The sequence below is a fragment of the Centruroides sculpturatus genome, unplaced genomic scaffold, assembly GCF_000671375.1.
Source record: "Centruroides sculpturatus isolate CEXI.00-Female unplaced genomic scaffold, Cexi_2.0 scaffold954, whole genome shotgun sequence".
Lineage (NCBI taxonomy): Eukaryota > Metazoa > Arthropoda > Arachnida > Scorpiones > Buthidae > Centruroides > Centruroides sculpturatus.
Genome location: NW_019385191.1, coordinates 284,786 through 298,660, shown reverse-complemented (window position 1 = coordinate 298,660; position 13,875 = coordinate 284,786). Strand labels below are relative to the sequence as shown.

Sequence of the window (13,875 nt, the reverse complement as noted above, 5' to 3'; positions counted from 1 at the left end):
ATCTTTACACAAGAATGTCTTAATTTGAGTTTCTACCTATGGAATAATTTATGGATTTACAAAATTAAGACTAATTCTTATATTTGGATATTCATTAGCAAAGAAAATAATAAAATTTTAAGATTTTGAATATCACACAATAATAAATTTTGTTTATGAAAGTTTAAAAATATATCAGACATTTTTGTATTATTGCATATAACATATTTTATAATCCATAATTCATATTACAAATAACTTTAAATTTCTTTATGGAATGATTCATCAGAAGAATCATCTTAGCATGTTACTATTGTGTAATTTCAGTTACATTATTCATTTCCAAATACTCAATAAAAAGAAGTTTTGCAACTTACATATTGCTTTGTTATATCACAAAATTTTGTCAAAGTTCACACTGTTGTTAGTGTAATAACACTGATATTAAATTGATATGTAATAATTTTACATTATTATTTTTATTTATGTTAATTTTTTAAATGCATGTTGTAATTCAATACAAGATCATATTTCAATTTGTCAATATTAATACAGACAAGAATAAATTTAAAATAAGATTACTGTCATGATTCTGCATTTTCAGGATTATCTTCTCTTGCTATTGTGGAATTATAATGTTCTCCGAGTCCATAAATATGTCTATGATAACTGTAAAATATTCGTTGTTAGTTATAACATTGCTTAAGTTTGAATTATTATTATATATGTATTATTCCTTACCAGAGTACTAGAGGAGATTTTTCATATTCTTCTCCAATAACTAACTGTGGACCATCTGCTTGAATTATTTCAATAGGTACTTTATATATATGAGAGAGTGCACTGAGCTAAAAATTTTAAATTTATACTATTACAACAGAAAAATGTAAAATTAGTTTATAATCAGCATAAATAAATATATAAGAAAAAAAATAACTACAAAGCTAAATAAAGTATTTATACTATTAAAAGTAAACTTCAGCAGAGAATTTTTAGCTATTTTTTTTAACTGCAATACAAACTAATTTTACTAAATTATAAAATAAAAACTACTGGTTAGCAAATTCTCCTGAAAAATAAATTTCTCTGTAAAAAACATTGAGTCTTCAATAAATCAGAAGGACAAACTAGACATAAGATAAAGAGAAAAAAAAGACTTGTAGAATTTTGTCATAAGGCAAATTTTTGTAAGTTAATTAAAGACACAGTCTGTCCAAAAAAATTCTTGGTAACCACCATTTATTCTTATCATATGTTCTAGAATACACCTTTGATGACAGGACCTTTCTTTAGAGCAGTGTTTCTCAACGGGGGCAATATCACCCCCATGTGGGTGTTTTTCCATGTTGAGGGAAAAACACCCACATGTATTAGTAACAATTTAAATTTTGGGGGGAGAAAAACAATTTTCTGGGCGATATAGTAAAATGTTATATTAAGAATAATTAGCTATTTTATTTGTTATATCGTACAATAATTAAACAAATAACATTATACTAGTCACTAGTCTATTCAATGCAGTACGAATTTGGCGTTAGTCTTGGCCCTTGACATCGGTATTTTGTAGTGAAGGGGGTGATACTACGTTGAAGGGGGCAACGATTCATTAGAGGTTGAGAAACACTGCTTTAGAGGTTACTTGGCTGTCAGGTTAAAACATTCCTTAAAAAAAAAAAAACAGAAAATATCCAATTAAAAATTATAATTGGATATTTTTTTGGACAGACTATATCTTTAATTAACTTAGAAAAAGAAGACATTTGTTTAAGATTTTAAATAAGAAATTGTTACAGGGTGATATCAGCATTGGAAAAATTTGAATATAAAAATGACACTACATGTTATTAAAGCAAGAAAACTGTCTTATTTGAAAAAAAAAAGCCTTATGAAAAGGAAAGCTTTTGGATATTAAAATACAAGTATCCTTTGCTTAACATGTGAAATTAATTGCAGCAATCCCTTTTTATTAGGGTTTGCGTCCCGGGACGTCTTGTGTCTCAAAGTCCCGGGACTTTTTCTAAATTTAATTGTCTCGGGTCCTGGGACACTCAGGTCAAGACTCGAGACACACTTATCGAAATTTTATTTTCAAAAGGTTAGCTGAGCAATGCTTCCTTTGTTCTCCCTCCTGTTTACAAATAAACAATGCAGGTGGGGGTAATTTACAGGGCCATGTGACTTTTAACCTTACTCTGTTAAATGTTTGTTAAAATATTTGCACACTGGCCACCACAACTCACAGTCGCAACATACAGATTTTGTTTACTTCGATTTTGAATAAAATTGCACTTATTGCTTTTGCGGAAGATCTGCATTATAGACTTTTTGAAAATATCCCTTGTATCCAAACGCCAGATTTGGAAATAATGGACACCGAACCCAGTACCAGTAGCTCTACAGTACACAACGAACCCGATGAGTCATTTCAAAGTCAAATGGAACAGGCAATCAAAAAAATCAAAGAAAATGTATCCGAAATTTTTGCAAAAAGATCAAGAGCAGCATTAAAAAAGGAGTTCCAGTTATTTGAAGAAACCAGAAAATGTACTGAAAGTTTGGAACTACTTTATAAAGCTTTAAACATGATAAAACTGACATCTGTTGAAAACCAGAGTGTTCTCCTTGTCAGGAGGTATTATTACAAAAATCAGAAACAGATTGTCGGACAAACTGTAAATGCTCTGATGTTTTTAAATGCCTATTTTATTAAATCAGAAAAGATGTCTAATTGCTAGTTCATTATATTATTTATATGACTAATGAATAGAAACTAGTTGATGATTATTAATGATTAGTATGATTACTAAGTTGGTTTTATAATTTTAAGATTTCACTGCCAAAAAATGAATCTATGTTTATAAGAATTAAACATACCAACTGTTTAGACTTTAATTAGTGTTATAAATGTTAGAATTTGATTTTATGTTCAATAAATGTTGATTTTTACTAAAATTGCTTTTTTATTGATACATCTCGCCAAAAATAAACTCAATTCTAATTTTATTCTGAGAAGTCTCGAAGTCCCGGGATTTTGATTGTGGGTTCTCTCATGTTCCAGGACTTTGAGAATGTCGAGACTTCCCAAACCCTACTTTTTATACACTGCAGATATTTTAATTAAGTAAAGGTAGCTGTTAAAACTGCATTAACATAGATATGTTTTCTGGGCAAATAAGGAGTTAATAAATGAAAATATCAAATTTGCTAAAAATAAAAATATTTGTTATTAATTGAAAATTTGTTCTAGCATGTGGTGATTGTTCGGTCAAGTACCGAGGTACCAATGTATTTGATTAATGCAATTTTGATATATGCAGTAGCATTGAGGGATTAATTAACTGTGTTAATCAAAGGATACCTGCAGATCAAATTACAGTATTATGATCAGCTAGAAAGAGATAAACTGGAACAATATAAAAATTTGTAACAAAACAACATAGTTATAGTTTTAAAAACACGTAAGATGTCCCACAACAGTCAGACACACGAATACTGGATCAACAGAGCAATATCAAATACAATGAAAACTGCAAATGAATTTGAATGTTTCAAATTCATTTGCAGTTTTCAAGTACTTCATGTAACTGTTTCGAAATATTTCATTCTTAGAACAATTAAACAAAATAAGAATTTAGTATAACAAAATAGAAAGTGTCTGACACCTAACCAGAAGGCAGCTAGGTTGAATTTGTCAAGGGAACATGAGCGAGAATTGGAAAACAGCACCAAAGTCAACAACACAAATGGAATCACCTTCTTATGTTAATGTTGCGGCATTACAACAGAACAACAAGAAATTTTTGTTTCAAGTGATATTAAGTGATGAGGAAACGTTTAATTTAGATGGGCAGGGGTTTCTCTGGAAAATTTTAAAATATTGCCACTATTTTGCCAGTTTTAAATTTTTTTTGCCACTTCAAATTATTTATTGCCAACAGTTTTACTTAATGCAACTGCTGGTGGCCTTATCAATTTGGCATCTGGAAAGCAAAATATTTAAGCTGTCACTTATAAGAAGAGGGCCAGATGTTTGGGTCTCTGATTCGAACAAAACTTGGTTAGCATGTAGTCTCAAACACAAACTGTTCCTTGTCCAAATATTAGGATTCACTTCTCAAGCATTTCAAAAATTTGGCCTCTAAAAATTGAGGTTTTGTTTATAAGTTTGGAAATTTCATGTGTCTGAGAGGTGACAACAGAGTGGATAAGACATAAGATGCTAGGCAGTGTACCTGCCCAATAAATCTTCAAAATCTTAGTTGTTTTGTTTTTTTTTTGTGTGTAACATAATTATTTTCTTATTTTATTATATCATAAGCATTATCATTGGACTGCAATTTGAAAAAATTTTTAGACATTTTAGACAATTCCAACTATCATCCATCTGTCTATACATCTTTCCTTAATCTCGAGAATGGAATTAGATAGATGAAATCTGAGACAAGATATGAAAAGCTTGGGGATAGGAGATCCTGATTGAATACATATGAATTTCCAGTGCAAACCAGAAGTCACATTATTTCAATTCAAAAGTTTCCCCTTAACCTGTCCTGTGTTATTCCCAACATATCTTGGGGTCGTGACCTCTGACCTCAACCAAGATATCTCACTTCAGCATTGGAATGTTTTTGAAACTAGATGTTGCTAGTTGTTATAATTTTTATATCAAAACCAACTTTCAAAATAAAATTTTTTTGGTTATTACTTTTATTAATATATCTATTCTGTTCGTGCAAAATAAAAAAATAATTTCAGACAATACAATAGCCACAATTATTTTTTTCAAAAACATGTAATTTTCATTAGGCTTAACATTGACAAAAATTCGACATGGCATCACACGTAATGGAGAAAACTTTGACCATCTGATAGGTTAAAGCAGTTAATAGATAGTTTGCATGACTATTGTTAAAGGAAAAGTATGATGTACAGGGGCAAGATACTACTAATATCAGGTGGAGAGCATATATTTTAAGTGAAATAAATTAAAAATTGCAGCTTGGCATTGTGATGATGTCACAATAAATAATCACTCATTATTATTATTATTATTAGTCATGTTTAAAGCTTATAAAACAAGAGATTAAATTGTGATAGCATTTTTCCTGTTTAGCGAAAATGAATCTCTGTAGATTTAACTCTTACTTTGTTAATTTAAACACTTGTTCACATTTATTTTCACATATTTTCACTCATGATTACATAATGAGTTCTTACAAGCAAATAAGCTTCAGAGGTTACTGCACATGGATGAAAAGACAAGTGTTAAAAAATAGAGTAGCATAGTTGCAGTGTTTTATTTTTTTAATTGTTAATTTATGGAAAATTTTCTCATGCACTCATGTTTGTTACACTTCAAATGTCACAATGCCATCATATCTGAAAATAAATATGAAGCAATAAAATTTTGTTAACAATATAAAAAAGAGTTAAATATACAGAGACTTGTTTTTGCTAAACAGGGAAAAATGACGTCACAATTTAATCTCTTGTTTTATAAGCTTTAAACATGAAAAATAATAATAGTAATAATAATGCTAATAATACAATAAAATAATTATGTTACATATATAGAAAAAAAAATGCTAGGCAGTGGAGCTATCCGAACCTTCTGAACTAAAATTCAGAAGGTTCAGATAGCTCCACTGCCTAGCATCTTATCCGCTCAGACACATTCAGACAAGTGAAATTTCCAGACTTATAAGCAAAATTGCAATTTTTAGAGGCCAAATTTTTGGAAATGCTTGATAAGTGGATTAATATCACTGGATTATATTAATCCACTGATCCTAATATTTGGAGAAGGTACTGTTTGTGTTTAAGGCTACATGCTCACCAAGTTTCATTTGAATCAAAGATCTGAATATCTGGCCCTCTCATTGTTAGCAACAGGAATCAATTTTGAAAAATTCTGTAATGAATAATTTTGAATAATACATTTGATCACAATGTTTAAACAGTATTTCACATATTCTGTCATGTTAAAATTTGTGTTTTAGTCTAGTAAAAAAGATCAGTGAAAAAAGTCACCCCAAAAAATTCCCCAAATTTCTGTCAATCGATACAAAAAAAATCCCCAATCTGGAAATGCTGGGCGACATTGTGCAAAAACTGCTTTCAGTTCTCAACGTTACTTCCTACTTTTCTGCCCAAACTTGCCACATGACATCATGAAATCACTAAGTGTGTGGTGCATGGGAGCTAGGCATTCTGCTGTTTTTCCTGAAGTGTGCTTTGTAATTCAGTTTCATGCTGAATGTGGAAATAAGCAGACTAGGATTTTTATTGCCAGTATTATATTTTTATCACCACTTTAATAAAAATATCACCAAGTGGCAATTTTGGTGCTATGCAACACAACCTGTGGATGAGCATGATTAGTTTGCAAATTATTCCTGCAGTTCAAATAAATAAAAAACCATGTTTCTTTTCTAAAAATTTCTCTGGAGAAAGCTTGATGGTTTATGCAGCTTTCATTTTTACCAGAATGCTAAAATTGGCTTTTCCATCATCCAAAATACTCAGTAACGAATATCAACAATACTGCAAGATCACTCTCATGACCCATATACACGTATTTACAAAGCATTAAAAGAATAAAGTTGACACTATCTTGCTAAAAACCTACACATTAATACAAGCACATGCTTGGTTAAATTGGCAAAATATTAATGTTATGAAGTGGCCAGCTTTTCCTTGAGATTGTAATTCAAGGAACAATCTTTAGGAAAAACACTTTAGGCAAATCCCATTCTAGTGATGCCAAATCATCTAAATTAAATAAAAATTTTGAATCTAGTACTTAAGTTTATAAATTAATTCAAATCAATAGAATTAAGAAAAAAATATTTTTGGTCAGCAGGAAAATCTTTTATATTTTTAATGTTATCATTGAAGTATATTGAAAACTTCTTTTATTCACTTATTCAGGGTTTAAAAAGAAAATTATATAAGATTACACTAAATCCTGAAACTCTCAAATAAATCATTTGTATATTGTATCTTTAAAGATCTTTAGTAATAGTAACAACAAACAGAAAACATTTTAGCTTTAACTTTTTTTCAAATTTGATTTAACTATTAAAACATAAATGTATTTTAGTAATTTTTTTCAATTTATAATACTGAATGAGGATCATCTTTCAAATGTACACAAAAGGGAGGAATTAAAGAATTCCATTAGATGGCAAGAATGAATCTATCCTGAGGATTAGAAAATTCAGCATGTTATCAAACTAACTAAAGAATGTAGGTTCAGATTCTATCCAGAAACACAATTTTTCTGTTTACATATTTTGTAATATTTGTAACACAAGTTCAAATTTAAACTTTTCTCAAAATGATTTAAAGCAAATTATTAAATTCAAATAGGAAATGAAAAATTATATTTAATCTCTTAAAGTTAAATTTTTTCTTCTGTAAATATTCCTTTGTATATTTAAAATAAAACTTTCAATAAAAGTTTTTAACAGAACTTATAATTTACTATAATGTAAATTATAAAAAGTTCTGTTATATAAATAACATCTAAAATTGCCAAAATATTAATATGTATACTTTAGAAAATGCTTTAGAATTCAAAACTCTACATCAGTGATTATCAACCTTTTTTCGTCATGTTACACTTTTAGTAATTTAAAATTTTGGCGGCACACACGATTACTACATTAAGTACCGCAGGACAACTGGTGACATCATAACAGTGATTTTTTTAAACACAGTTGGTTATTTAGGTTACATTTTCTAAACATCTTAGTAACTACTGGCAATTGTAACACCGGTTACAATTTCCAAATGTGCTCTAGGAAGGTAGAACCAATTAAACTACTTGTCTGAGATTGCTTATGTATGGATATTTGCAGTGGCGGCGCACTTCAAAAATCTTGCGGCATACTAAAGTGCCGTGGCACAGTGGTTGAGAATCACTGCTCTACATAATATACAGTAAGAAGCAACTAAATGTTACATTTTAGTACATAATGATAAAAAAGAAAGTTAAATGAATCAAAATGCCTGTCAGCAAGCAAAGTGCAATCAAATAAAGAAATTACACCATTTCATTAACATTTGTAATTTGTGTTCTGATTATCACTTATTCAAAAGATTGATTTATATATTTATTTCTTCCAAAATTATGTTTTTCTTCTAAGCAGGGCTGTGGAATTGGAGTCGGAGTTGTGGAGTTTTGATGTTTTAGTCGGAGTCGGAGTCGGATGATAAGGAAAAGTCGGAGTCGGTAGATTTTTACGCGACTCCACAGCCCTGCTTCTAAGAAATGCATCTTTTATTGTGCAATATGAAAAAATGCTGAATTGTTAATTTTGCACTCCAGAACAAAATCAATAATTAACCTGTAAATTTATAGTCTAACAGAAAAATCTATTTTGAATCTCTATTCAAGAAGAATGAAATTTGAAATTTATTAATAAACAAAATTATCAGAAAAAAAATTTTAGTGATAAAAGCTCTATAACATAGTATCAAATTATCTAAAACTGTGCAAATTTATAAAACTTTTAACTAAGTAAATTTGTAATTATAGGCAAATTTAATCCTTACTTCCACTTGGCCACCCCATGTAGACGTATAAACAATATCATCACAATAATGTTGAAATTCATCTAAATAAAATTTAATAAATAATAATGTATACATCTCTCAAAATTTAAAAAATACTCTTTTCTTAAAATCATATTTACCCATAGTCATTATATCATCTGTATTGCGATTAGTTAAGAAAGGAAGAAAATCATCTGCATGTGAAAGCATATATTCTGATGTTAACTTCCTAAGTTGTTCTACTGTTGTCTAATAAATATAAAACTTTTGTAAAATATATCATTGAGATAATAATTTCATGCATGTAAAGTTACTTACAGTTATATTCTGTAATGAAAGCTGATGTTCAACTGCTTTGTATAAACTGAAATATAAATGTAATTAAAATTAGTTTATAATGTACTTGAATTATTAATATATGAAATATGAACCTACCAATTTCCATCTGAGGGTACCTGAAATTAATGTAATCATTAATTTAATTTAAATTGTTTCATTTAAACATTATGTAAAACTGAGATATTAATAATTAACTATTTAATAAATAGTTAAAATTACTAAATAAATTAAAAAGTAATTTATTCTTACAAAACAATTACTTTCACTATAATTTTGAAAATTTAATTTATCATTTATTAATGATTTGAATCTGTATTGCAATAAAAGAAACTGAAAATAATTGCAAGCATGTTTAAAGCATGTCAAGTTGGCATTTAATATCAGATGGCAAAGATTTTATTATTCAAATTTCTCTTATAATTAATCAAAAAACAATGTTACAAAATGTGTATTATTACCATGTTTAAATTGCACATATGATTTTAATATAAATTTGAAAAGTTTAGATAAGTAGAGTCAGTGAGAAAAACATATTAGCATTATTTATTATTTGGAATCTATCAATATATATTATTATGTTATATTCCAAATTAAATAATCTACTTACTTAAATATGTTTTGAATTACAATTTTCTAAAATTTCTAATCTAACAATTAACTGTATGATAGTTAAATTAATTAAGTTTCATTTTCATATTTGCTACTTACGTACATAGAATATCATCATTATTGGTTAAGACTATTGTATATTGTGTACACAGGCACATAACATCAGAAAATGCAAAATGATTTTAGAACATTTTTAACTTTAACCATAAATCTTCATTCCAAAGCCATCAATTTAGTGTATGTAAATTTCCAGAGAAATGAATGAATTCTTGAACTTAATGTAAAATATGAGTTTCCTTGACTACTACAAAATTCCTTGCCTTTTCAAGCCTTCCTAGTAAGGAGAACTCTGAATCTTAATAAAATGATCAAACAATATACTGATCTTAAGACAAAGTAGATATTAAAATTTTATTTTCCTGCATTTTCTCAAAAAATAATGTATAATTGGCAATATAGATTGACATATGATTATCACATGTATGTGCACTAAAGTAAAAGGACATCACACTATCCTTATAGATTTTGGCCTTCAGTGAAATTGGCTGAAATTGTTATAGTTCTTCACTAACTGATCAAAAGTCTCAATGGGCTCAAAGTATGAAAACAGCTAGCTTTTTTACTACAGTTGTTTAAATATACAAGAGGTGTATACACAAGATGATAACAAAAGTCTCTTCTCAGTCAATTATTTCAAAGTAATAGAACAATCACCACAGACTTTTTGCTGACTTATACTACATTGAGCATATGCTAAACAATGGTGCAAATTTTGACCCCTCCACCCCTTCTATCAGAGAGACTTTTGTTACCACCCTATACATACACTTTTTTTACATACCTCTAGCAAAAACAACTAGGTATTTTCAAACTTCATGCCCATTGAGGCTTTTGATCAGTTAGACAAGAATCATTATACACTAAAATTTCAGCCAATTTCATCAAGAACAAAATCCATAAGAAATGTACAAGAGTCCTTTTGCAATAAATTTACTAATAGCCAACAAAACATTCATAAAACATGCACATTTCAGATCTATAAGTTAATATGTTCAAACATTATTCAAATACAATAGAAGAATATAATGCATTTATATTTAACATCCTAATATTTGGTAATTTTTCTTCTAATGCAGTAAATTCCAAAACTATCATCTTAAATTTGTATGTAAATTTTAAAAGTTATTTTAATTTATCAATGTTTAACCATTTTGACAATCATTTAAGTTTACAAGTATGTTATAAACATTTAACACTGATTAATGGTTTTTAATACTTATATCATATTTTAAGATAACAATTTGAATTAATTTGAAAATAGATTACTTTACCTCAAAAATTGCTAATTGTTTTTCTGTAAGCAATTTTTTTAATTTTTCAGCTTCTACATTTCGAGCACCTGTAAGATTTTCCTTCTCTTGTTGTGCTATAAGTTGTTCTCTCTCCTTCTCTTTATTAGCTTTACGTTCCTAAATTTTAATAAGATTTAAGATATTATAAGTACTATTAAAACAAATTTATTATTATTATTCTTAAATCTTCCAAATTTTCAAGTTTCATTTCCATCAAACACAATTTGATTTTACAATCTGAAATTCTAGAAACATTATATATATATATATATATATATATGTTATTATTTATGTAAAGTTGCAATAAACTTTCCTCTCAACGATGCTTTTTTACTATTTTATTAAAAAAAATTTAAATTAATTAATTAACAACAAAGCGTTTTGTTGATAAATCATTTAAATTGTTCAAATTATTAAGATCTTTGATTTTATGAATGTCTACAATCATCTATTTAATCATTTAACATCCAGAAGTTCTAAAACCTGCTTGGATTTTTGAATAATTTTATGTATGTATAAAATTATAATTAACTTAAATACAAATTTAGTTCTGCATTTAAAAGCTCTTAATGAATTTTGAAATCTTTATATCTTCCTTTGTTAAAATAACATGTACTGAAAAATTAATAAATCAAATGTTTTATTAAGATTTGTAATTACTATTAATTTTAATAAATTCAGAAATTAAACTGAAGTATTTCTTTCAAATATTGTTCATTTTGTTTTATTGTATACTTTCTACAGATAATGTTAGTTGAAACATTTTATTTTATTAGTCTCTGTAGAAAGATCTATTGGGCAAATCTCAATCAAATTTAGTATACATACTGTCAAACATACATACAAAAATTTTACTTTAAAATTCAGCCACTAAGGCAAAATTTGGCATTGCTGTTCCCTTAATGTGTATGTTACTCATGTTTTTTATTGATAACAAATTTTGTATATAAAAAGTCACAAAATGTTTGGTCTGACAAAAATATTCACCAACAAATTCCATATATTTATTAGAAAACATGTAATATAGACATTAAGGGAACAGCAATACCCTTAATGCCAAACTTTGCCCTACTGGCTGAATTTTGAAGTAAAATTTTTGTATGTGTGTTTGACAGTATGTATACATATACTAAATTTGTCACCAACAAATTCTATATATATATGTGGAATTTGTTTGTGACAAATTTTGGAGTTTTGGAGTAATCCAAAATTTTGTCATTTAAGCACTACAGCAGAGAAACTATCTGAATACTAACACCTTACTTAAAGATGATGCACCCCGTATATTAGCTTATGCATACAAGTTTTATTGCAACATCATTTTATGCACATTCTAGTATTAGTCATTTCCAATATCATGGTTGCCATGATTGTATCTGAACCCCTATGACTTTTGATTATGGGCTAAAGAGCATATTGTACCAAAGCAATGTTTCCAACCCAACTGTCTTAAAAGGTAGAATTTCAAGTGTACAACACATCATGCAGATCAGTTGCATTCCACTATGCAACTGATGCAACTTGTGCAGTAAATGCAGTTTTTAAAGCAGAAGACACAAGAGCCATATGAATACTTCTATGGCAATACAAATGAACTGGGTCTAATTGTAATAAAAAATGTCCACAAAAACCTTTGACCTTTGTATCTTCAGTTGTGAAGTTTTTTAGGACTAACATTTTCAATCTTAAAAAGTTCTTCTTCAGGTCCGAATACACAACAAAATCAGAATGTGAAATAGAACATACTAGTTTAAAAAAATTGGAAAAACCAATAAACAAGTACATAATGTATATAATGTATTTAGATATAAAATAAAATAAAATACAATAAAAATAAAAACAAAATATAGACAATAATTTTTTAAAATTATAAAAATTAAAATTAAAATATTACAGTAGAGCGTCAATTTTCCGAATCAATTGGGGACTGGGGTTGTCCGGATAACTGATTTACGTACGAAAAAATAGTTTAACATATCCAATGTCAAAATTTTTCTCCGTTGCGTGTCGCTTTGCGTTGAATTTTCGTTGATGTTAAACCTAACAAAGACTATTGTATCGTTAAAAATTATTTTTTTATTTTGTACAAACAAAATAAATATATTGAAAAATATAAAAATAATAAAAAATTATACTTCAGATGTTAATTTAGTATCAAAAACGTAAAATATTTGAGTAGCCCAAGACATAGCCAAAGATTGAAGCGCCAGAGCACTGGTGAAAATTTAAATTCGCCGACTGGAATTCTTTCAGATGATTGACGTTTCGGATGATTGACTTTCGAAAAATCGACGCTCTACTGTATTTAAATATAATGCACAGTTATAATCTGCATTCATAAGTTGCGTTTAACGTCAATTAGTGAGGGTAATTGTTTTTCACATAAATATTGCCATGCTTTAAAAAATCATTGCCAATATTTTGTTTTTATTTTTATTGTATTTTAGTTTATTTTATATCTAAGTACATTATGTATTCATTTATTGGTTGTTCCAAGTTTTTAAACTAGTATGTTCTATTTTTCATTCTAATTCGGTTGTATATTCAGACCTGAAGATGATCTGTTTAAGATCAAAAACGTTGGTCGCTAATAAAAAACTTTACAACTGGAGATACAAAGGTTTTGTGGACGGTTTTATTACAGAGCCATATCTTTGATATAACACCAATTCAACATACTGCATCTGTAATTGAAATAATTGTACTTTGTTTCTTAACTCTTGAAATTTGTTAGTAAATGTAGTACATAATATGCACATTAAAATGAGAGCAATGCCATATTTCATTCTAGAGGCTGAATTTTGAATAAAAATTTTTCCTGAAAATCAAAACTATACAATCAGGACAGTATGATATACTAAATTTGATTGAGAATTGCCCAATAGTTCTTCCTACACAGAGTGATGAACATTTACTCTTTAATTGTGATCATTCTGTATAATAAATTAGTAATAAACAGAAATTTGATATAATTCTGGGACTGCTTCTACTCAGAATAAATTTACATATACACTACATAGGTTATGATAGAGAGGGA

The 13,875-nt window shown here is 28.0% G+C and overlaps 1 protein-coding gene across 1 annotated transcript in view; it reads right to left on the bottom strand.

Annotated features, from left to right (window-relative positions):
• Positions 1–442: 442 nt before the first annotated feature.
• The window catches only part of LOC111635962 (OTU domain-containing protein 6B-like), a 19,384-nt gene continuing 5,951 nt past the window's right edge, over positions 443–13,875 (bottom strand). The window contains exons 2-8 of the mRNA XM_023381107.1: positions 10,818–10,955; positions 8,974–8,993; positions 8,857–8,902; positions 8,679–8,787; positions 8,539–8,600; positions 721–827; positions 443–648 (exon numbers count right to left, since the gene is read on the bottom strand). Coding sequence (XP_023236875.1) covers positions 564–648; positions 721–827; positions 8,539–8,600; positions 8,679–8,787; positions 8,857–8,902; positions 8,974–8,993; positions 10,818–10,955 — 567 coding nt within the window. The 3' untranslated portion in view covers positions 443–563. The remainder of the gene's footprint in view (positions 649–720; positions 828–8,538; positions 8,601–8,678; positions 8,788–8,856; positions 8,903–8,973; positions 8,994–10,817; positions 10,956–13,875) is intronic.